This window comes from Saccostrea echinata, unplaced genomic scaffold (assembly GCF_033153115.1).
Source record: "Saccostrea echinata isolate AGI-Se365-2 ecotype Australia unplaced genomic scaffold, CSIRO_AGI_Sech_v1 ptg000030l, whole genome shotgun sequence".
In the NCBI taxonomy this organism is placed as follows: domain Eukaryota; kingdom Metazoa; phylum Mollusca; class Bivalvia; order Ostreida; family Ostreidae; genus Saccostrea; species Saccostrea echinata.
Window position 1 is genome coordinate 27,250,706 of NW_026889779.1, and position 26,481 is coordinate 27,277,186.

Here is a 26,481-nt window from a genome sequence, read left to right on the forward strand (position 1 = left end):
TTTTTTACAAGTGCGTAACTTACGATACAAAAAATCTTAATTTAAAGTAGCCCCTATGCTGGCGTAAGTTACGATGAAATTTTAGACGTAACTTAAGATACGAAGTTTAGTAAAACAGACATTTATCGTTACTTAAGGTTACGACAGAATCTTATCTTAAGATATGTTAGTAAAACTCAAGCCTGAAGTAGAAGTTAGGGCCAAAATTAGAGTTTTTTAAAAGCCAAACTTTGAAATCTAGACAATGATCGAGGTTTAAAATCATAGTACATTTGGAAAAGTCTGTTCAGAAGTATGCACATTTGGACAAATAATATGAAATTAAGTTCTGTCTATTATGGTGCAAAATTTAAAGCCAAAGTAAACTTCAGTGTCAAGGACATGATGTTAGTAGATTCAAGTCTTGTGGCAGATAATACACATGTTAAAATATGAAGGCCATGTCTCTTCAAGTTCAAAAGGTACGAAAAAATTTAAGTTTTTTTTAAAAAGAAATAAAACTTTAACATCAGAGTCATGAGGTAAAAAATCACAGTATATTCGGGAACGTTTCTTTACAGGTGAAATATTTAAAGCCCCCTCTCTTCTCACTCAAAAATTATCACCGAAGTTTTATTTTTGAAAAATAATTCAAACGTCAAGGTCAAAGTCACGAGATCTAAAACCATGGTGCTAGTCAAGGTAACGTTAAAGTCCTTTCTCGTTCAAAATATTTTACTGAGGTTATTCTAAAAAAAAATAAACTAAATTGAAAGGTGAAGGCCATGATGTTAAAAATACTTGAAAGTCTTGTCGCAGGTCATGCATATATGACATATGAAAACCCTATAAGATATCACCAAAAATAGAATATTTGAAATGCAGGTCAAAAGGGAAATAAGGTCATAAGGGAAATAATCATACAACATATTCTTGTACAGTTACGTACGGGAAAGCTTCATAATTCGGACTGGTTTAATATTTCGGACTGTCAATAAACAAGAGGCCCAAGGGCCTTAACGGTCATCTGAGTATAATACACACTGTAAATGATCCATACAAGTATAAAACAAAAATAACTGATAGATGAAGCTATGTTGACCAAGAATTTCAAAAATCTGGTAAAAATACCCTTGCTTATTATAACGTGCGAGACCCGAGTGATCTTCTTGGGATCGCACTTGGTTTTCTCAAGTTTTACGGGGATGATAATGAATGAAAAATATCCAATATATGTATAATGTATAATGAACACTTGCCTAGTGTATAAGGTATTCAATATATTAATATATGTTTTTGTCACTTGCCTAGTGCTTCAGTGTTACATACCAGCACTCTCAACATGGCTAAGTATACAACATGGCTATTTGCCACTTCAACATGTACCGTAGTTACAACTGCTCACTTTGATAATGTTTAATTTAAACAACTTTTTGCAGTCTCTTGTCAACTAAATTCTGATCGCCATGAATTTACCTGACAATATAAGATGTCAATTGTCCAACAGAATACTACAATATACAAGTAACTAAGAAGAGTTGGCCTTTTGGCTATATAGATAATCTTTAATTCAATCTTTTATACTGCTTTCCTGGCAAGAATCCGACTTTGAGCATGCTTTGCTCCTTTAAACCAAACATTCAATTTTATTTTTTTTCTATATATAACATTCTTTTTGTATTCTCATTCCATCATAAATTATACACAAGGATTTCTTGATTTAACACAATTTAGCCAAGGGGAGTAACTCTCATTTGTTTTACTTACAACAATTTTGTACTCTGTTTGCCTCCTAGATACCCAGGAGCACAGAAAAGGCACATTTACTTACATTTTTAAATTAACATTTATATTATTGCATTAAATCTGTTTGCTTAATACTCAGGGGCAGAAGAGAAGATTTTCAAAGTATTAATTAGGAATGTCAAAATATTATTTTATATAGTCGATTATTTGATTGCATTATTCGAACGATAGTCGAATATTCGGAACATTTTCTGAAAAAAAATTTTGAATAGGTTAGCAGAGGCAAAAATTATCCTTCTTTGGTTCATTCACTGGGACATATTTATAACTCCAAAACCCTTTTTTTACTTACGTAAAAAGTAACATCAAATGGCTGTGTTAGACACAGATGTTCATGATGTATTGTTCACAGGCACCTGACATGTGGATAGTGTCTTTATATGAAATAAATTCAGAGCCAATAATTTCTCAAAATTGTGTGATTTAACTCCAAAACCCTTTTTTTACTTACGTAAAAAGTAACATCAAATGGCTGTGTTAGACATAGATGTTCATGATGTATTGTTCACAGGCACCTGACATGTGGATAGTGTCTTTATATGAAATAAATTCAGAGCCAATAATTTCTCAAAATTGTGTGATTTAACTCCAAAACCCTTTTTTTACTTACGTAAAAAGTAACATCAAATGGCTGTGTTAGACATAGATGTTCATGATGTATTGTTCACAGGCACCTGACATGTGGATAGTGTCTTTATATGAAATAAATTCAGAGCCAATAATTTCTCAAAATTGTGTGATCTACGTCAATTGCATTCATAAATTGGTCTGTAAAGTCCCTATTTAGTTTTAATAAGCATTAAAAAATGCCGGCACGATATTATTTTGAATATTAAAGTAAATTGGGAGGAGGTTTAAACGCACACATCCGCACGTCAGGTGCCTGTCATATTGTTAAAGACTATTTGTTCAATTCTTGATTGCCCCGGCTATCAAAATGCCCAGTGTTTACAAAGCATGTTTTAATGATTATCGAAGTGTCAAAAGTGTTACGGTATGTTCCCTGCATTTTGACATTCTTAAAATAACAAAATATAATTGGTGCCACGGGCACTTGCGGGCTGCCCCTCCTCCCTTTCCATTTATTTCTTTTTAAATCTGGGATCGACATACCTTTTTTTCTATTTCTGTATTCTAATATGCACTATATGTTATCAATAATGTAATCCTTTTGTCTCAATAAGCTGTTTCTAAATATATCATTTTCGACTGAGATTTATGTTCTAAATTCACCAGTTCAAACGAACATAAATTATTTATAAAATAAAAACTCAAAAACCAATATAAAAGATAGGCTCGCATGTGCGAGTGCAACAGCTTTTAAAGTTGGGAATTAATACAACAAATTAAACTTTATATAAACAAAACTCTTCATGATCGAGGACATTATTGATTCCATTCTACAAAAAGAAACGATATTTTATTGAACAAATTCATGAAAAATCATATACAAATATACTTGGGTTGGGGTGGGGGAATCTGTTGCACATAAGGCAGCGAAACTTTGAATGACTAAAAAATCCTCTTAATGCAACCCAATACAGACAAAGCTACATGCCTAGCATGATTTTCACCTATAGAACCGCGAAAACTTCATCTAATCGATCTTCGATACTGCCACTCCTCCAAAACAACGTGTTTACCGTAACTTTTTATATTTAATACGTTCTAAATTCACCAGTACAAACGAACATAAATTATCTATAAAATAAAAACTCAAACTCCAATATATAGGATAAGCTCGCATGCACGAGTGCAACAGACTTCGAAGATAAAGAAAAGATTGAAATTGTAATTTTAACAACATCAAAAAACCATACCCCTAAATTCCAAGACCATTAGTAACAAACAATTGCTGTTGAAAACTCTCTTTCACACATCCATCTTTAGCCGAATCAGATCGCCATCTACCATGTTTTTTGAACAGTCTGTCACATATGCCAGAATTAGTGGTTGCAGTGGCACCACCTGCACGGAGGCTATGCAAACCTTGCGCTTATCTAGCCCAATAAATTCAAGTGCAGACAATAAAATTTCCATAGCTCGGGTATGTGACAAAATTTTATGTCCTTTTAAGGAATAAACACCAGATTTTTTTACGAAAATTGATGGGACGATAAATAAACTCATCTGAATCAGGAGTAATATTAGCTTTCTCTAAATACCTTCTCGTGATAAGAGGACATGTACAAAAAAAATGTAACACAACCTGTACCTGATTTGTAAACTGTACTCCCTTTCATATAACGATCAGATCAAACAATTACATGTTTCGCTCCCGAACAATACACGTATGCTTTTAAGAATTAATTTCAGGTGATGTAGGTTCCTTTTATTGTTTGATCGATGACCAATTGATCTGTGACATCTTTCCTTAGCGAGAATTCCAAGGAACACGGATTAGAATATCCAGATAGTTTATGCGCCCAGCTAATAGCATAAAAAGCTTCATCGATAGTATTTACTTTATTACAGGTATCACTATGTTTGACCAAGTACAATGAAATATTATAATCTGAAGCAGGAAGTGGAGAAATCTGATAGTTAGAACACAACTTACGGAATCTGTTAACGCAGCTGAACTGTTTTTCCGCCTTTGATTTTACACACACCGAAGAAAGTTTGTCGGCTAGTTCCTTTAACTGCGGATTCACACAAGTCCAAGTAAAAGACCATTTGCCCGATTTCAAAATATCTGCAAAACTGTTGAATTAAAAAATTACTTAATGTAAATAATTTGAATATCAGGACCTCGTTAAATTAAATGAAATGGCCTTGTCCTATAAACCATTAACACTACCATTTTTCAAAATAATGCTCCATTGAATTAAATAATTACTTAATGTAAGTCGTTTGAAATATCAGGACCTCGCCAAATAAAAAACATATATGGCCTTGTCCAAAAGACCACTTGTACTAACCATTTTTCATAATAATGCATTGTTGAATTAAATAATTATTTTAATGAAATATGTGGAGATAACGAACAGTATTCGACCGCAAAAGTCCATTAAACATTACAAAATAGGAGCAGAGCAAACACGGACCCCTAAGACATCAGAGGTGGGATCAAGTGCCAGGAGTGGAGGAATGAGCATCCCCTGCCGATCGGTCACACCCGCCGTGTGCTCCTTGTCATGATCGGAAAATAACGGAAAAATCCGTCGACAATTCAGTGTGTAAATAATGGCCTAACAATTAGTATGAAAAAAGTCAGTCAGCATTTGACTTAAAGATTGTATTTGCTGACAAGGTCATTCTACCGACCATAGAACTTACGAAATGATGACTTTAAACGAGACTGCTGATATTCTTGTTTTCAAAGAAATGCCAGATTCTGCAGATATTGAAAACATACTAAATGCTAGTTCTTTTAAATGGGGCTGTGTGCTGCCTCTCTGGACAATTCTTAAGCAGTTTTGGTTATCTGTATGCCACCGCACAGACTTGCATGTTAGGTTACTGGGAAATGAAGACAAAGCTAATTGAATCGCTCTTAGCTCTCTCTCCAAGTTGAACTCATCGGAGATTCGGCTTCTGACCGAACATGATGGAAAACATTTTCGTTCAGTTCAACTGTGTAATCACCAGCGGCAACATTGCTATCACCTGAAAACGCTAGAGTAAAAGGCAAAGATTCTTGTATTAAACGCCTAGGATTTAAAACAAAAAAATTAAGACAAAGCTAATTGAATCGCTCTTAGCTCTCTCTCCAAGTTGAACTCATCGGAGATTCGGCTTCTGACCGAAAATGATGGGAAACATTTTCGTTCAACTGTGTACTGTAAACCAACTATTATTCGCGTCAACTTTTATTCGCGATTCGTCAGTTTGAAATCAATCCGCGACGATTAATTTTCGCGACTGAGGAATTATTCTATACAAATACAAAGTAAAATAAATGGTTCGCGGCGATTAATATTCGCGAGTTAAAGTAGTTCGCGAAACTCGCGAATATTTCTTGCACGCGAATAAAAGTTGGATTACAGTAATCACCAGCGGCAACATTGCTTTCATCTGAAAACGCTATAGTAAAAGGCAAAGATTCTTGTATTTAACGCCTAAGATTCAGCTTAACCAAATTCTTTGACCAAAATTTCAATTCTGTTCTAATACTGTCTGTAAATTCGAAAATTATAAACCAGTCCCGATGTGATCGGCTCTCTACTGCTAAATAAATACGTCGTCGTCAAACTACAAACATTACCATACACATGTGACATTGAAATAACTTGACCCGCAGTGTTGCAAGTTCTCTAACTGTAAACAAAGGAAAAAGATTCATTAGGAATTTCAAAGAATTCGAAGCATCCACAATCCTCCTTTCCAGTATACTCAAAGATAATGTGTTGGAATCCCATATCAAGCCAAGAAACTCCATAAACTGTTTGGGCTGAAATATTGACTTTTCAACATTGATTGGTAAACGTTCTTGAACAAGAGAATTACGAACAAAATTTGAAGCTTTCAGACAGATTTCATAATCATAACCAAAACCAAGTCCGTCATCAAGATAGAGAACAATGTCAATACCATGGTTTCTCCAATGTTTCACCAAGGGTCTGAGGCACTTGGTAAAAATATAAAGTCAATCCAAACGTTAAAACAGTAAAACTGGTCATTCCAAGAAAAAGAAAAAATATGTCAGTTGTTTTCTACATAAATCAGTATGATGGAAATCTGATTTTAAATCGAATTTAAAAAGAAAACAACCTTTTCTGAAAAAAATCATGGCCACCTTCCAGTCTTCAAACTTTACTTTCTTTTTATCTACAAATTTATTCAATGCGCTCAAATCTTAAATAAGACTCTTTTACCCGACCCTTTTTTAACGGCAACGCTGAGTGGGCTAACTACAAACGGCTGAAAAGGAACTTTCTCAGTCAACATAGCCGGTTTCTAACAGATCTGAAATTGAATCATTTATAAACTCAACACTTTGAAGAGCTGACTTATTATTCTTGAACTTCATTGAAGGCGGAACAATCTGGAAAGGAACTACATAACCGTTATTAATGGTATCAATAACAAAGTCACTGACACCTATACTTTTCAGTATTCAACATGCTTAACTAAATTTCCTTTAACACCTTTGCCATTGACAGGTACATGTAATTTGTCAAAATAATCTACTTGATTAAAATATAAATCAATTTGCTTGTTCAAAATTGAATTTCAAGAAAAATTCAATACTTCTTAAATGATTTATTGGGTTATTGCATTGCTTGTGCTCTGAGTTTTGGTGCTTGGTTTTGTGAGTTGCTGTGCACTGTGACTTCCAGTGTCCGTATTTTCGATGTCGTAAGGAGATGCTTCACGACGCCTTGAGAAACGGAAAAGGTGCTGTTGAGGAGGAGGCCTACGGTCAGGAGGAGCAGAAATCGTAGCATATGCATTCCTGTTAGAAGAAGGCTTGAATCTTCGTTTCTCCCCGAGTACCCGGAGCGCTCTATTCTCCGCTTGACGCTTACGTACGCTTTTCGTCGTCCAAATTGGAGGTGAGGTCGTCACTTTCATATTCTCTCACAGTCGACCAACCCGCTGGTGATTTATCAGCTATACGAATGAGCTTGTTTCTTTTGTTAATTTTGGTAATAACAGATTATTATGGAAGACGATGCAGAATCTTTTACTGAAGGCGTTTCTGTACTTTAGATAAATCATTCAGAATTTCGGAATTGAATTCGAACTGAAGTTTGTTTTCCCTCATGTTTAAAAGAAACAGAAAGAAACGTCTTTCTATAGTTTTTTAGCCAAATTTTCAAAATCGTTACCAACAGAAAGTTCTTCCTTAAGACTGTTAAGCTTTGAGTCTAGGTAAGTCTTGAAGAGGTTAAAGGTGTCGGCCAGGTCTGACGTGGCTTTCTCTGTCTCATAAATAACGGCAAAGGTGTCCAAATTAAGTGTAGAATCTTTATGGATTGGAGAGGGAATGTCATTCAGCAAGGACTCTTCGTCTGAGGGTTGCCTATAATCAGCTAAAACTCCTTTTGCTTCGACATTAGTAAGTCTAGCTATTGCACTTAAGGCAGCGAAACTTCGAATGACTTTAAAAAACCTTAATGCAACCCAATGCAGACAAAGCAACATGCCTAGCATGACTTTCACCTATAGAACTGCGAAAACTTTATCCAATCGATCTTCACTACTGCCACACCCCAACTTGTATATATATATATATATATATATATATATATATATATATATATATATATATAAGACAGAATGCTTGCAACACTTTTCTCGTTATCCGCCTTACCTAGCTCTCTTTAACTTTGTAAGATTACTTATCGATAGCTTAATAAAATATGGAATATGCATACACGAATTAATTTGTTAGACATTTTTCTTCCTTTTCATAGTTCCATTTTATTTTTAAGTGCCACCGATTTGCTTAAATCAGTCGCATCTGGGGTAAATTTTGTTGGTGTGCACCAGTATTTGAAAGGCTAATAGAACAAGCATTCTGAGAGTATTGCATTAGCAATACTAGTCCCCTACCGGCAAGTGTAATCTGGTTCCCGTTAAAAATTGAAAATGCCATAATTCCGTCAAAAATCACTGAAACGGAAAGAAATGCAAACTTAATCTGTAACTAATCAAGGTAAAGTCACATACCAAAAATCAGCTCAATATCTGCAATGCGGAAAACCCTTAAAAATTGAAAAGATCGTAATTCCGTCAAAATTCAATGAAGTGGAACGAAATGCAAACTTGATCAGTAACTCATCAAGATACACTCACGTACCAAAAATCAGCTCAATATCTGCAAGCGTTTATGAAAAAAGTGCGGAAAACCAAGTGGGACAGACTGACAGACAGACGGACAGACTCAGAGGAAACCTATAGTCCCCTCCGGTTTCACCGGTAGGGGACTAATAAGAGATTACGCGAGAATTTTATTGTAAAAAAGTACTTTCACAGTTTTAATGATCAGGTAGACTTGTAAATAATAGATAAATAAAATTTAAACAAAAATAACTTATTATATGTTCTTAAAGACTGAAAGGCCAATGTGAGAGGTAATAATATGGGATTAAAAATAGAGAGTTTTTTTAGTAGTCTGCATGGTGATAGTGTTAAATGGGGGCAGATTAGATATTAAACTAATTTATTTTATACTCCATGAATCCTTTAAATTGTTGAATTGTACTCAGGTGACCGTTAAGGCCCTTAGGCCCCTTGTTTATAATATACTAGACTTTGACCCGTGCGTGCACGGGTTGACATTGTTATGAATGCACCCATGTGCATATTTACAAAATAGATACATCGACACATTGATATTGTAAGGTACTTTTGAGATAAACAATGAATGTGAATATAATTGGGGGGGGGGGGGTGGGTTGTTTTGTTTTGCTTTTTTTTTTTGCAAAATTGTTGCGTAACGGCGTAGCTCAGAATGGCTTTGACCATCAGTTAGCTATAAATCAAGTCATGAGTTAGAATCACGCCGGAGCTTACATAAATTTCACCTTTCCAAACAAATTTAATAAAAGAAATTACGGATATTCATTGAAAATATGACAACAACAAAGAGTTCAGCACTGCTGATACCTATAAAGCGTAGTTACCATGACAACCTTTACATATTTAGAAGAACAGGCTGTCCCTTCTATATAACGTACTGAAGATCAATAACAATAATTTACATATTTCACCCACTTTTTTTGAAAGTTAAAGAAATTTTTAGAGCTGAATTTAGATATAAACAATAAAATGCTTTCTTTGATGGTTCACGTGGGAAATGCACGGCGCAAGCATTGCAGGGGGTGTTCACCGTATTGTTGACAGACCAGGGTCAGAGGTCATTACATGTATTTACATAACAAAGCTATAAACCTACAATAATGCTATTGATTTCACTGCACTTCTAAGAAATATAATGTGAATTTTTTGCATGGAATCAAATATTTCTTTGCCCTTAGTTTATGTTTCATATTTACCGCGTTATAAATTTCAGCAGTGAAGGTAATAGTAAACATGGCGAACAAATTCAAGTTGCAACCATTTAGACACATTTCAAATTGAAAATATGGGTTATATTGACGTTATTTAATTACTTCGATTTGTTTCAAAGTTAAGAAATGAAAATAATGTTATTGTAATTTTTGGCGGAAAAAGAATGCTTACTTCACTAAGATGTGATTCTAGCTGGACTTGTAAACCCCCCCCCCTTCCCCTCAAAAAAGCATAAAAGAAAGGAAGGATAAAATAAAATCGGGTATTTACATTAATATTGCTCCTACGATCATGAGCTTTTTGCCCCCGTTGAGATGGCCAGAGACATAAATAACATATAATAAATGTGTCTCCGAGATGGCGAATGATTACCCACGTGGCAACAATATCACATTTGTATGGATAAACTCAGAAAGATAATACAAATACGTGTAAATTTTCATTGGAAATTTGCTATATATTCTGTTCATAATATATTTATGATTTCTTATATATATTTATGATTTCTTATTTTCTTATTAGAGAAATTATAAAATAACAAATATATAATTATCTACTTAGTACTTCTTTTGTCTTCTCCGATTTGAACACCGTGATTTACCGTGATTGTAATGCGCACGCGCAAGATTGTAAAATCCAAAAAATCCAGATGATTTCCGGAATTTTTTGTGGAATTTTCGTTGATTATTAATTAGCGAAGGCTAATTGAGAAAAAATAAAAACAAATTGGTAATCTTCAAGTACCAATTATGTTTAAAATATATATAACAAAAGACAGTACTCTTCCGATTTATCGGTATTAAAGGCCAAAAATTCGAGTCTATTATTTTAATATAGTAGTATAGATTTAGGAATTTAGTATATATATGCACATTGGTTTTTAAGTTTCATAGAGAAATACAATATTTGATTTAAAAATCAACGGAAATAACGGTGTCTGAATTTAAAACACCACTAGGTAGAGTATCTTAATTAATGATTTTAGGCCCTTTTCTCAATGTAAACAAAATTCATTGAATGACAGTTTCTTTTACGATTTTAAAAGTGATTAAAAAATCAATTTGAGTTGATTTATATTTCAACAAGTAAAAGAAGAATTATTACTACACACTTGCAGAGAAAGAAAAAAGAGGGGGATGATAAACTTGTCAAATAAAAAGAGACGTTCAACACAGATAGCAATCATTTTAATTTTGTTTGGATAAGAGAATAAAATAGAATGGTTTTAATATCTTTTTTTATAGACGATCGCAAAAAAAAAATTTAAAAAATTCTACCAAAATTATGATTCTAAAGAATTTGAAAAAGCTGTCTTTGCAGTGAAGGCAGAGATGTCATAACAGAAAGCTTTGCAGCAATTTTCTGTACTAAGAAGAACAATCCACGACCACGTTACGGGAAAATAAAGTCTGGGTAAGGCTATGAAAGCCACCCGCCATCCCCATTATAATGGAGGAAAAGGTCGTGAAGTCGGCTTAGAGGCAGCTGATATGGGATTCCGCATCAGTTGGGGGATGTTGAAAGCCAAGACAGGCCAATTGGTTCAACCGCTGGAAACTATCCTTTCCTATAAAAACAGCATTCCTGGAAACGTGGTGGAAGGGTTTGAAGTCCAGGTTTCCGGAGTGGATCATGCTCAAGCCGGAAACGTTATCTGCAATTCGGTCCAGGATGATGAACTGGGAGATTGTCTACAAATACTTCAGTGCTCGATCATGACCAGACATTGACAGATTTAAATCTCCATGATATGCCAGAATGCATATGGAAATGAGACCAGACAAGCTTTCAATAAAATTATTCCTTCGTGTCTGTTTTGCCAAAAAAAAAAAGGATCTCATTCTCTTCCTGGCTGCATTTCCAAATCTCAGGAGAGCATATTTGTCCTTGTTTGTATAAATGCTCTTGGAGCACGGATGCCACCTATGGTTGTGGTAAAAGGAAAAACCAGACAGAGTCTAGAGTACATCGTTCTTCACAGCAGATGGTCCTCTTGACACCGTTTGGAGTTTCCAGAAGAAGGCCCGAATGACCAATAATCTTAAAGAGCAGTGGTTTGAGGAAGTATTTCTTCAAAATTGCGACCTCGTTGTCCCCAGCTATTGATAGTAGTATCACACAGAAGTCATAATATCCTGGGCCGTCTTCAGATGGCCAAAGCGAATCGAATCAACATTCTGGCATTTTCTCCTCACATTTTCTCGCCACTGCCTGACTTCAATCCTTCGGATGAGACATTAAAAACCGAGGCCCCGTGTCACGGTAGGCGTTGGCACGATAAAGAACCCTCACTGCTCAATGGCCCTCAGTGCCGAGAGTAAAGGTCTTTATTTGAAGCCCTTCACTGGTATATGGTGATGCTCTATATGAGCGAAAAATTCTCGAACGGGACGTAAAACAGTATACAATCAATCAATCAATCAACTTTGATGACCAACTCCTCTGCCACATCCTCTTGAACAATCGCAGCCGTCTTTTGTACGTCTTTCACTACCTCTTCTGCAGCTTTTTGTGCTAGTTCCTCCACTGCAATACCCTCTTCTGTGATTCCATCTCCTGTTTCATCTTCAAGTGCCTCTATTGTCTCCTCATCTACATTTGTCTCTCCTTCCGACATTCTGAATTCGTCTGTTCCACCATCTGATTTGGCGAATTCCTTTCACAGTCTTTCTTGAACACTACTGGGAGAAGTAACTTTGTAGACTGCTGATCCATATTTGACAGAAGAGGAGTTTAGTCTAGCTACCACTGATGACTCTCTTCATCTTGTGTCAGTTTTAAAACTTGGTATTCCAATATCCGAAGAGATAAAATATGTCCATTTAAAGAAAAAAAGATAACATCACGCAGAATTATACATCAGACGAAATTATTAATGAAGAATGATCGCTAGCGAGGAAAGGGGGAGTAAGGAAATGGAGAAGGAAAAAAGAAAACAAAAGAGAAAGAAAAAACGAAACAGAACAAGAAAAAACACAGGGAAAGAAAATGTCACCAAAATAACTGTATTGTGTGCAGTGTGTAGCAATTGGATGATAGTGATGTGAAAGGTGAGCATGTATCTACCTTGGATGCAGTGTGACAGAATCGGATGCAAGTTATAGGTGCATTAAACATGCATAATCAAGAGCATTATAACCATGCATTATAAGGAAAATTCTTTTTACTGTCACACATGCCACTCGTTTTTTGATTAAATTTAATACCAAATTTGCTTTTGTTGTCTGACTAATTTATTTCATTTATTTGTTTAAAAGATATTGCACATATCATTTGAACTGTGTGACTTAAATATCTTCGATAGTAATATAACTGAAGCAATGCTTAAATTGAATTATATAGTCTAATTTTATTTTATTTCGTTAAAGCCCCTTAAAGGTAATTTGCTCATGGGTCGAAATTACGTGATCATACTTGCTAGCCCGACTAGCATATTTTTGCCATTATGATAGCTATATATACTAGTAATATATTTATTAAAGATTTTCCGCTTTTAATGGGATGTTATAAAAATATAGTATTTCAGTGTTTATCAATATTTAACACAGATTGACACAATAACCTACTGACTATTAATACAATATGAGAAGTCTAGGAGCGTAGCTGCAATTAGCCACTTCTGTCACGTGCTTACACTTAATTTTTTCAGTCATGATGAAAGCCCTATATCCTTTCTTATCCGAAAGTTATTACCAAATTTTAAATTCTTAAAAATTAGGTCAAACTGTGATTGAGATTGTGCCAATAATCTTTCTAAAGACAAAAAGTCATTCCAGGAATATCAGGTCAGTTATTGAAGCTGGACGACATCAGAGTGTATAGTCAGGCAGTGACCTGGAACGAAGCAAAAGACTTATGTGAACAAGAAGGGCAGAATATGCTGACTTTAGACACACCAGAAAAATTCAACGCCATAACAAACTTATTGTCTTCGGTGGACATCGACCTGTAAGTTATAAAAACTGTTATTTTGATGCTAATTTTAAGATTTAAGCTGTACAAACCAATACAAACAATTTTTTTTACACATTCATCTTTCATGAACGTAAAATATAAAAGTCCTTAGCTTTGCAACACATTTAAAGCTTAGCTATGACCTTTTACCTTTTTTTAAATTTACTAAAAGCAGTTACAATTTTTATTTCTTTAGTCTAACGGGGGATTACTGGCTTGGACTTCATGATGTGAACAGTGGAAGCACCACGGCATTTTATTGGAACGACTGTCGACCATTGGCTCAATCGGATTGGACGATCTGGGACTCGGTGGGCAATGAGCCTGACAAGCCATCCACTCAGAGATGTGTTAGGATCTTTTTCGGCCATTGGAGAACTGTAGACTGTAATATACCAAGACCATACATCTGCGAAACACAAAAAGGTATCGATTAAATGGTTCTCTTCGAATGTTTGTAAAAATTAGATAACATATGTGCTCATTTCGATGTTCCAATGTCCATTACCACTTCTGTGAAAAATTTCTCTTTGAATGCGTTGATATTTATATCTCTTATATGAAATAATGGATAGACAATTTCGAAAGACGATTAGAGACACAAATTTATCCAGAAATAGAATAATTTATTATTAATAATTATGTTAGAATAATAACGATAAGGGGGGGGGGGGGATCTGAACACACGCACCTCATGGTCATTATCTAGATGAGAGTGAATAATCCCTGCTGAAACGTCAAACACCATGAAACATTCAAACCTTGTCTGCACACATTACATATAAAATCCCCATAATTGTCACCAAAGGTCAAGGTCATAAGGGAAATAGTTATAGTACATACTGAAAGGTCTTGTCACAGGTGATTTGAATAAAATATGAAAGCCCTATCCTTTCTCGAAATTTATTTCTATATATAAAATTCTTGAAAAAAAGTCAAACTGATTGAGTTTGTGACAGTTGCAATAATCTACCTAACGACAATTTATGTTTATGAAATGTATAAAAACTTGCTAAATTTCAAGGTCCACTGTTATGGTTTGAAAATGCGTCGGAGAATAAACAGACTATTCGGAAGTCAGCTTTAAGTGAAAATCAATGTCGCATTGTAGAAAAAAATGTCTATCAAATAAACAGTGTACTGATGTTTTTATGAGTTTTCTAAGATAAAGTTCTCATACGTTTTTTTAAATGAACATGGTCAAAGAAAACGCTCTAAGATCACAGGTTCTCTAATATGTTGACGGTGCGACCGTTGGGGCGAGCGCATTGTTGACTTCATTTTAAGATCCGCCTCTTCAAACCGCACGAGACATTTGGAACGTCTAGACTGTGACGTCACATGACGTATGTTAGCTGCATTTCCATAAACAAAGTTTAAAAAGTGCACATATTTTAACAAAGAACGTTTAATCTACTATCTGCATGCAATATCCATCAAATTAAGGTGAGTTTATTTTTTGTGAAATTTTAGTTGTTGTTACCGCGTGAATGAAGTTAGCAGCGAGAACAAGAAGCGATGCATTGTGGGTCAGAATTACTGCGGAAAAAATTCTATTGAAAGAATGTGCAGTAGTCCGAATTTTCTCTTCGCCCAGGCGTTGTCGTTAGAGCTCGCAGTGACGAGCGGCGCTTCGCGCCGCTCGCTGCGCTCGCTATAACTCTAATCATTACTACATAGTATTTTCAAGCTTAATACTTAAACCCGAGATCGTATTGTTTAAGAAGAAAAGGGTATTAACTGAATTTTTTTAAGTTGTTCGATGGTCTTATTTAACTACAGATAGACTTTGAATTCCTGGCACCTTATGCCAGTTGTAATAACAAACATTACAATCATGAATATCAGATTTTAAGTTCTGACTTTACGAATGTTTACAAGAAGTGCTCCCTGGAAGGGGAGTATGTAAGGTTAAAGGCAATTCGATGCGAGTTTCGGGATGATTAGAGTACTAAGAAAAATTAAAGCAAATAATTAGTAGTAAATTTTATTATAAATATGCCATAGACGAGATTAAAACCACGACTATTTTTTCGACATATTTTTTCAAATCAATTTTGATGTCCGTCATCGCGACATGCAGCATCATCTGCAGAAAGCATCGGAATTATCATTGACATAGATCCGATCACGACGAGGGGCTCACTTCCTAGTGTGAGCGGTAAACACTCTCCATAGCACCTGATCCCATCTCTGATATTTTCAAAGGTCGGTGTTTGCTCCAAATTTGTATTGTTCCAGTGGGCTTATAAGCTTGATTACTTTTCGTTATCAGGGTATGAATTGGGCCAATTTTATGCTATTATCATGTCAATGTTTGCTCTGCGCATAGTTTGTATTATTGTTTAAATGGACTTTTGAGATTGATCACTTCGTTATCTTCATATTTATTTCTTACAGTAAAAAAAATATAGGTTGTGATAGATAAACAAATAATCTCAGCGAGATTCGTCGAGACTGAAAATTATGAACAGAGTCTCTTCGGAATCTCAGACCAATATCACACAAGGTGACTCGGGAAATCTTGCCCTGACTTTTTTGATCAATACGGGCTGAAATTAATTTTCTGTCCGCTTCAACTTTTCGCTTTGGACATCCTTTTAATTCCCTAACACTATAAATTTTTCGTTTCTTACCTTTAAAAGGTTTAAATCCAACCAAAATCAAGTTGTTGATTTTTTCATAGCACTGACATATTCATTTATTACGTCGCGGGTTTATCCACTGTGGAACGTGGAGAACGGTCCTTCGAATGAGACAGTATAAACCGAGGTCCCGTGTCGCAGTAGGTGTTGACACGAAAAAGATCCATCACTGCTCAATGGCCCTCAGTGCCGAGTATAGGTCAAAATTTGTAGCTTTCCACAGGCAAGTGGTGGCGTTTCCATATGAGTGAAAAATTCTCGAGAGGGACGTTAAACAAACAAACAAACAAACATATTCGTTTAAACCTCCGACGCCGAAGATATACAGCAATAGTCTGCTTCAAATACTTCGTTCTACTATGTTTCCTATAGAAATGAACCATAATACGAAGTATTCGAATCAGATCATTGCTAGAACTCTTCGGTGTCGGAGTTTTAAACGAATATGTCAGTGCTATGAAAATATCAACAACTTGATTTTGGTTGGATTTTCACCTTTTAAAGATAAAAAAAAAGTGTTATAGTAATAGCGTGCTTGATTTTGAAATAGCAGAGAATAACAAACACTTCAATTTATCAAAATGTATTGGACATGACAAAAATGGAATTTCAATTAAAACAAATTACGAAGCTGTGATTTTATATACTAAGAATATCAAATTTCGTTTTATTTACAGCACCTTGTCCCTACCTCAGTCTACTCGAGACGGATGTGATACAAAATTCATCGGTCTCTTTGCTTGAAATAGCAGCAGATGTCGAGTCCTGCAAAGCGGTTTGTGACAACATTTTTACAGCTGATACAAGTTGTTGGGGAATACTGATACCAAGCAACATCACGTCATCGTGTAATCTCATAATGGGGAGAGAAAAACCGAAAAGAAGGTCCACAACTGGTTTTAATTTATACATAAAGAACTGCATGAAAGGTAAACAAACTGGGTGGGTGTATATAACTAGAATGCCCGTCCCCAAACCCAAGATATGCTCGGCTGGCATTTGAAACACATCCATTATTAATTCATATACTAGTATAATAGATTAAAACTCCATATTGTGGCTATGAAATATTGACCCCCAGTTATATTTTTTCAATGGTTGGGAGGGGGTTCATGGCTGCAAAATATTGACCCCCCAAAAGTTTTTTTATGGTTTGGAGGGGCCTACTAAACTTCTAGTTAGGAGGAGTGGGTAGTCACTCCGGTGACTTATTGCTATCTGTTTTCGTCTGTCGTCATGTGACGTACGTCGTCCGTTAACATTTGAACATTTTCATCTTCTTCGCTTGAATCCTGAACCAATTTTGGCATAGAACATCTATGAGTGAGTTGGAACTAAAATTGTAAATTTTACGGTCCTTCCACTTAAGGGTGGGGTTAAAACCATCAAAAGTAATGCTATCTTTAACAATGTTCTTTACTCCTGGACATCAAGCAGTCAAACTCTTGGCATTGTTGTAATAATAAAGCATTTAACCCTTTACAAAAATTGTGAAATCCATGGCCCAGGGTCAAGGGTTCTGAAGGAAAGGGGGGGGGGCTCTTGAGTTTGGGTTGGGCTCTTATGATCATATAGTGAAAAGGTACATAAGAAACAGATATACTAGATGGTGCCTCTTCCAAAATTGTGAAATTTGAGGCCCCAGGATGAGGGGTTCTGCAGGAGGGGGCGGGGCACTACTGATAATATAGTGAATTTGCATTATTTCTTTGAAAATACTCTTCTCTTCTCCTGTGCATTAAGCAAATAAACCAAGTATATAGTTATCATAAGCAACGTTTCATCTAAAATGGTGAATTTCATGGCACCTGGGTCAGGGGTTATGGTGTTAGGATGAGGCTCTATTGATTATAAGATCATAAACTGAGAACAGACTTAAGTCAGAATTTCAATTGAATATAACTTCTGGAATAATTTTGATAATCTTACAACATTTTCAAAATTTGTTTGTATTAAGATAGTAAACAAACATACAAATTTCGAAACATACAATGTCATGTAAAATAAAACTCAAGATACCGAGAATCAAAATTTTGACTCACGTCTATTCTCAGTTTATGGTCTTGGGGCCAGGGTACTTAGCAGATAAACTATGTGCATGGTTATGATGACCAAAAGTGCCTTTCCAAAATCTGGGAAATTTGGGGCCCCATGGTCAGGAGTTCTAGGAAGGGAGTGGGGCTCTATTTATTATATAGTGAAAGCACATTATTTCTTTGAAAATCTCCTTCTCTGCTCCTGGGTTTTTGTTTTAGCAAACAAACGAAGTGAATAGTTCTAATGAGCAACGGTGCCTCTTCCCAAATTTTGAATTTCATGTCCCCGGATAAGAGGTTCTGGTGTTAGGACCGGGCTTTATTGATTATATTGTGAAATTTTATTAATGCTTTGAAATTCTTCTTTTCTTCTGAGAGCTTAGTAGATAAACTTAGAGCATGTGATGAACCTTGGTTCAAAGTATCGCAAGGTTTAATATAGTGTATGACACCGGTCATTCGGGTGAGACCGTTTAAACCGAGGTTCCGAGTAACAGTAGGTGCTGGGGTGAAATTGATCCGTTGCTGCTCAAGGGCTGTAAGTGTCGAGTAAGGTCTGAATTTGCAGCCCTCCACTGGTAAGTTGTGGAGTCTCAATATGAGAGAAAAATTTTCAAAGGACGTATAATAATCAATCGAACAAACATATCTGTTGTAAATTGCAAATAGAAATCCTCCTGTCATAATTCTTTTTCAAATCTATTTTACGAGACAATATCCATATTTTTGGTTTTTTTCCCTAAGATGTTCCAGTTTCTCTGCAGCTTGTAAATTTCTTTTTTTTTTTTGTCCCCCGCTTCAACTGAAAGTGGGGGATATTAATTTTGGTCTGTTTGTCTGTCCGTCCTTTCTGTATTTCTGTCCGTCTGTAACTCTTTTGTTTCCGAGCGATATCTCAGAAAGCCTTTGAGCTTTCGCAATGAAAGTTTACATAACAACTCCCTATGGCCTAAGGAAGACCCCAATTGATTTTGAGGTCCAAAGGTCAAGGTTATAAATTCTTTCTGTTTTAACACTATCATTTCCGTGCGATATCTCGAGAAGCCTTTGAGCTTTTGCAATGAAAGTTTACATAACAGCTCCCTGTGGCCTAAGGAAGACCCCTATTGATTTTAAGGTCAAAGGTCAAGGTCGTTAATTCATACATTCTATTTTTGTATAACACTTTCATTTCCGGGCGATATCTCAAGAAGCTTTTGCAATGAAATTTTATACCATAATTCTTTATGGCCTCTCTCGCCCCTCTCAAAGTGTCCCTCCCCGTTTTTTTAAGGAGGTTGGATCCTGTCATCAAAAGTAATGAGAATTTTTTATCAAGTATATTTTTAGAATCTACACACATAGCTAATTAAAAATTAAAACAAAAATATGGGGGTCAATGCGCTTCTTTTTGCGCTACAGAGCATTGAGTTTGACCTTTTTGCACTGTAAATACGTCTTACACATAAATCAATTTTTAAACTTTTTCCTCCAATATTTTTTATTCAAATAAAAAAACACAGTCTTATTTCATCTTGAATAGACACATTAAAATTTGTGACAACAAAAAATGTTCAAATTACTTCGCATGTTAAATTATTTGACCTTTTTGCACTCGAAAATATAATTTTTCTGGCATTAAAAATTTTAACAAGCAATAAAATCATTTAAAAGTAATGACATTTTACTGAATTAAGAAGAATGGTTAAAAATATCTTATATATTCAGAAAAGAAAATTTAAAGTGGGGGTTTGTGATGTTAATTTTTAGATATTACTAAAATAGTGCTAATTTTAAACTTAAGTTTGGGCTATTTTTTTCTGGATATTTGCTATATTTATCAAATATGATGATGGAATTCATGATAGTTTATTTAATATATAATTTAGGACCAGCTAGTATAAAACAGTTCACGGCACAGAATAACTCTGTGTGCAGGCTGCATGGAAAAATAGAATCCAAACTAAATGTACTTTAAATACTTCGAAAGAGAAAAAATGATCATTTTCTTCTACAAATCCATCCGCCACAAAATATAGTTCCTCATTTAATGCTTTTTGTATGGAATTTAATTATTGAGTTTTAACTGAATATCGTTAAATTTGTATTGTAGAATCCAAATTGATTGTAAGAACTAAAACATTATGCAGACTTTTTGAAATATAGGTCAATACAAAAATTTGCTCAGGAGCGAACCTCGTTAAATTGTATTAGAAGTCGCGTGGCACTATTTTTAGCACAGGAGCATGTGGAGAGTTATTACATATAATGCAAGTTGTCGGCGGACTTTATATTATGTTTAGTTATATTCTGTTTAGTAAAGGCTAAATTACACACCATGTGTTGTGTAAAATTTTGACAATAACGAACGTGAATATAAACATGTATATATGACATAATGTTTGCATTTACTTTCCTTTAAAGTCAAGCGCCTCGTTGATATAGGGGTATGATTCTTGTTTAGCATATGAGATATGCTTAGCATATTAGCAAATTCTGGACGATCCCGTATTTTTTTTCCTTTTGAAATGTTTTTCCCCCGATTTACTAAATGATAGTATTCAACGTATTAAATGAAGAAGTTTTGACGTCTGACGTATACAAACTTTCCCATAATATCATTATTACGGTGTGATAAATATTTTACTTGTATATAAAGAGAATCTTCTGTACACATATTAAAAAATAAGTTATCAAATCTATATATCGATATTGGCATTTTTTCTTTGCTTCAGTATACATTTAATAATTATGCAAATCCAGGGGGTTGGGTTCCGAACCCCCCCCCCCCCCCCCCCCCCCCGATCTGCGCATGATCTTCCTTTTTCCTTAAGCGGGGAAGACAAATTCTCTGAATTGGCTTGTTGTTTTTGTTTTTGTTTTTAATTTTTTGGCAGTAAGGTTACCGACTAATACTTTGATTGATTGCTAATATAAGTGAACTTAGCCATGAAAAAAGTTAGCAATAATAGAACTAAAACTTAATTGTTGACCAGAGGCGGGAGATGGACTGTTAGTTCGATTCATATAAGAAGCTATGTCTTTGGGTTTAGAATTTATGACAATGACAAAATTTGGAGTGATCTAAAAAGTCATCATTAAATGGCTTTACACTCATATTCTCCAATATCATCTGCACCAATTAAGTTTTTTTCAAACCTAGTATTGGAAAAATGTCAACATTATCACAATGCATTCAGATCGAATTTTGCTTTTTTCTTGTATTCATTCACAAGTAACAAACTGCTAAACGTTCTCTATTTGTTTCGTTTCCTGGATTTTTAAAAAAAGTTTATCTCTGATTATTTACTGGCAATTGTTCTCTTTACAGTAAGTGTCGATAACAATATTGTCGCTGTACAAAGCAGAAAAGAGACATATCCTGTTTCTACCTGTCCTGTGATTGATCGGGTTGTTGTGGGTAGGTAACATACCCTATTAGATAATAACAATATTCTGTTCTACAGACTATGTTTGAATAAGCATTAGTTCAGGATATGGTTATTTCATCTGAAAGAACCAAGCAAAATAAGGATAAGAGTTGAATAAATGAGCAATTTTTAATGGTTTTAATGAATTAGACTTTTGTTTTAATGGTCACAACAGCTCCATTCATAATAGGGTCTTTGCATGTCAAAGAATCTGGTATTGCACTATCAATCATTTTCAGTAGGATAATTTAAATTGAGAACGATATAATTGACATTGTGCCTATTCTTCTTTAAAAGAATATCCTCAGCATGGGTGTGTTCATTCCGCTTCAGACAGATTTGCAAAATATTGATTGGCTAAAAACATCATTCGACCCCCTTAAATTTTCTAATACACAGTATTCTAGCAGGGATTGTATTAAGAATCGGGTATTCTGTTCTACATGTATCAGATATAAACAAACTGCGGCAAGCAAACGGTGTAGCTCTACTGGTCAGAGACCAGAAGAGTTTGCATTAGTGAGTTGTCCGTCGTCAGTCTGTCTGTAAACAATTTTTCAAAACGCTACCTCTCCTACAGATTTGGATTTCATCAAGACTTGGTTCAGAAGTAGAATATACTAAGATACATAATTCTAAGCACTGATTTTTGATTTCGACAAAATTTGTTGCCATGGCCACTAAAGAAAGAAATTATTTCTTTAGAATTCTTTCAAAACACCACTCCTCCTACAGTATTGTTCTGATTTAAATAAGGCTAAGTACACAGGACTACTAGACTATACTAAAACACATAATTCCAAATACATGTATCGGTTTTATGATGTTGCCATGGTTACTAAACATACTATTTTTTCTGATTTTTTTTCAAAGTGCAATGATGCCCACAAGGCCCTGCACTGTAAAGGAAGAAAAAGAAATTCTACTCTTCCTACAGTTTTGGTCTGATTTGAATAAAACTTGGTACACAATTAAGGCATACTAAGATACATAGTTCTAAATATTAGTTTTTGATTTCGACAGTGTTGCCATGGTTACTTAAGTGAATTTCTTTGAAATTCTTCCAAACAATCGATGCTGCTTTGTGCATGTTTTGTTAGTGTAAATAGAAATTGCTTTGAAAGTCTCTCAAAACATTACTCCTCCTACAGTTTCGGTCAGGTTTCAATTAGATTTGGTACACAAGTAGTCTATACTAAGATACATCTTTCTTTATTATAAGTACACATCAGTAGAGCTATAGTCTCGTCCGAGACTTCTCGTTCTTCTTTCAGCTGTATGCAGTGGATCTTCCGGAAGTGAGAGAAATTTAACTATAGTTTTATTATATTGCGTGATACATATATAATTAGCACTCGATGTCCTTTTTTGTCCTTACTTGCTTACTCCTCCTGGCACCTGATCCCCTCTGGAATTTCCCGGGGTCTGTGTTTTATGGCTTGTTCACAGATTTGTATTGTATGTAGGTTTTTTAGAGATCGACCATTGTTCGTTATCTTCACCTTTTCATTTACTTTCTTTTTTTTCAGAAAACATCAGTGTCATTTCCTGTCAAAACGTTCACTTTGGTAGTACTTTACGACCAACGTCTCAGAGTTCAGTTGTGACTCTCGACAATGATCACATCACCACAACTCTTAGTTTTGGTACTCAGCAAGAATTACTATTAAGCATTCGTAATATGAAGAACAGCCTGACGGTGAACAAGTCGGAAACCAGTACAGAGATTCGAAAGAAGATCAGTGTTTACGAGAGCAGAACTAGTGCCGTGTCTATGGGGCTTATTGGGACTATTGTCATTATAGCAGTGGTACTGTTTCCGATCGTATCAGACATCGCTTCCTTCATTCAAAGACGTGGCAAAAGAATTATCTAACAAATATTATTTCAGTGTGAGACATGTGAATGTTATTTCTAAGATTATTTCACGCCACCTTAATGCGACAAACACTGTACATACATGTACATTATATTAAACTCGTCATAGGTCATATACCTTTCAACTATACACAATTGTAAACACGATTTTTTTCATGTATTCATCTTTGATAATTTATAGATTCGATAATAAATAAAGTAGATAAGTAATAAAATAAATTTTGCAACTTGTTAAAGACATTCATATGAAAGAATAGCGACGATTTTGTTGGCTTTTCTGTTTATTTATATGACTTTCTGACAAACATCAAGTCGAATTTTATCATGTCTAGCATCCCTCCCCCCTGCTCCCCTTTATACAAGATACCTAACGAATCCAATTTTCAAAAATGATCCCCCTTTGTCACTATAGAACTTTATTTTCAATTTCGAAGTTTCTTGGGTTAATATTACGACAAGATTACCAATGAATTGTCGTTTTAATAAACTTTTTTAAAAAATTCAAAGAACGAGGGCGCATGAATGGCATTAGACAGGAAACTGGGCGCACTTGAAAAGTGAAAAATATATTGATCTGTCATATATTTTAGCATTCTGTTGCAATATTGGGTTTCTATGAATTCAAAATAGGAATATTTTTTCCTTATTGTGCCTTCATTTGCTAAAACATGTCTTGAAGTAAGGTTAGATGAGTCATTTGGTACAAAAGAAATTGCATTTTTAAACACTTTGTTTAAAAAAAAAAGGTACGAGACACCTCTGCACGATTTTAATGTTATTTGTATGTATTTTAATTTAAGTGAGGAAAAATTTGTAAACACTGGAGAGAAGATCCAGACACCATATAAAAAATTACCCCCCCCCCCCCGAAAAAAAAAAAACATTGTGTAAATGCGGTACTTCATCCATTATGTAGCGATGCTAGCTCAGTATAGTGTGCGTTACCAATCCAATTAAGGTACTGAAGAATCGATAGGCTTTTAGTTCGATCCTCACACATAGCGTTTTTGATAAGAATAATGAAGTCGTTCGTCAGTTTGATTTTATTTACTGATTTATTAAATTTTTAAAATAGTTACATTTTGGTTCAATTGCACCGAGAGCTACTTTCTTCCAGCCTATTGAAACTTTTCAATTTTTGCATTTTACTACACCCTATTATCTTAAAGGTGTTTATTATTTATGTGAAGTGTTACCATGTTTACTGTAAGCGTAACTGTTAAGATAAGCGGACTTAAATATTACAAATTGACAAGGTTTTTCGATGTAAATATAGCATATAGAGACATGGTGTGCAGTTTATTTATGAGATAGTTCCCATGTGATTTACTTCTGATTAATATTCATAACATCCATTTCTTTGAATTTTTATATGAAAACCCGCAAGCCCGTTTTGTATTTGTTCCCCAAGCCTCCAGTCATAGTAATATGAGTATTTTTGTATAATTAACATTCACAACTCATGATAACTTTTTTTTTTTTTTTAAATTATAAGTATGTTACACTCATGCAAGATATTGGCGTTTTAAAATTAAAAAGGCGGTCGTAACTTTTCACGTAAAAATAAATCAACTCTATTTTATGAAAAAAAAGCTTTCCCCAGCACCTATTAATCGACGAAAGAACTCTGTTAGCTTGCAAAAAAACACTTCCATTACATCATCAAAAATGATTAAAACACAAATTCTGCGTTCTTCCCTTCAATGAAACAAAACACTTGCTTCGAATTTTTAAATTGAAAAGGCGGTCACAACTTTCACTTTGATATCAACAATCTTGTCATTTCCGGAAGATATTAAAAAAAATCCAATTTTTTTTTTTAAAAGATCGTATATGAAAATTCGCGATTTTTTTTTGTATTTTTTCTATGAAATATATGGAGATAACGAACAGTACTCAAGCTCAAAAGTCCATTAAACAATACAAATAATGAACAAGAGCAGAGACGGGCCTCTAAAACATCAGAGAGGGGATCAGGAGCATCCCTTTGCCGACCGGTCACACACTCGTCATGATCGGGAAATAACGGAAAAATCCGTCGACAATTCAGTGTATTCATGGCCAAACAATTAGTATGAAAAACGTCAGTAGGTGGCTGATTAGTGTTTTGTATTTCAAAAGTAAAAAAAGTTGTAAGAGAGTTGATTTGAAATGTAAAATGCTTGGTCAGTCTCCTCATTGTATCCCAAATTATAGTAGGATAGTACAACTAAAACTAATTCCACACTTGAACCACATGTCATATCTAGGAGAGATCAACTTTTGCCCAACTCAGATGTTTATCTCCATCGATCCGTATCGAAATGTCCGTAATGAAAGATGATGTGACCGATTCTCAGTATTTTGTGCACAAACATGAATTTAACATGAAAAAAAATCTTTCACATTGCACTTTGTATAAAAATCTAACTAAAGACAGACATAATTCCGTATGAAAATCCCAACGATTTTGATAAAAGCCAATATTTCTTTGCTTCGTTAATTAATGATTACCCCTTACAAACTTCTAGATTTATAAACTCATGAAAAAACATATCCTGTCTGTGTGTGATCATGGTGGACAGTCATGTTTTCAGTGAGCTCGTTATTTTTGTGGAGTGATTTAGGATAAAACGTTCTAGTGGAAAAAAGCGCAATTTATTAATAAAGTAATGGTGCATGCTATTCACTTTGGTCGCCCGCATGGCTCAGTGGTTAGAGCGTTTGCTCATGAGTCGCGGTGTAAGGAGTTGATCCTTGCGTTGCAGGTTTGCATCCCAAAGCGGGACGAGGAGACCGGTCCTTCGGATGAGACCTTATAAAACGAGTAGG

The 26,481-nt window shown here is 34.8% G+C and overlaps 1 protein-coding gene and 1 pseudogene across 1 annotated transcript in view; one reads left to right on the forward strand and one right to left on the reverse strand.

The window, feature by feature from the left end:
• Positions 1–23,849, forward strand: part of LOC133196996 (uncharacterized) — a 43,688-nt gene extending 19,839 nt beyond the window's left edge. Inside the window, exons 2-6 of the mRNA XM_061332837.1 lie at positions 13,524–13,695; positions 13,898–14,127; positions 17,024–17,275; positions 21,693–21,782; positions 23,322–23,849. Of these exons, the coding sequence (XP_061188821.1) occupies positions 13,524–13,695; positions 13,898–14,127; positions 17,024–17,275; positions 21,693–21,782; positions 23,322–23,668 (1,091 nt within the window). The 3' untranslated portion in view covers positions 23,669–23,849. The remainder of the gene's footprint in view (positions 1–13,523; positions 13,696–13,897; positions 14,128–17,023; positions 17,276–21,692; positions 21,783–23,321) is intronic.
• LOC133196080 (uncharacterized) lies at positions 6,665–7,875 on the reverse strand (annotated as a pseudogene).
• Positions 23,850–26,481: the final 2,632 nt, after the last annotated feature.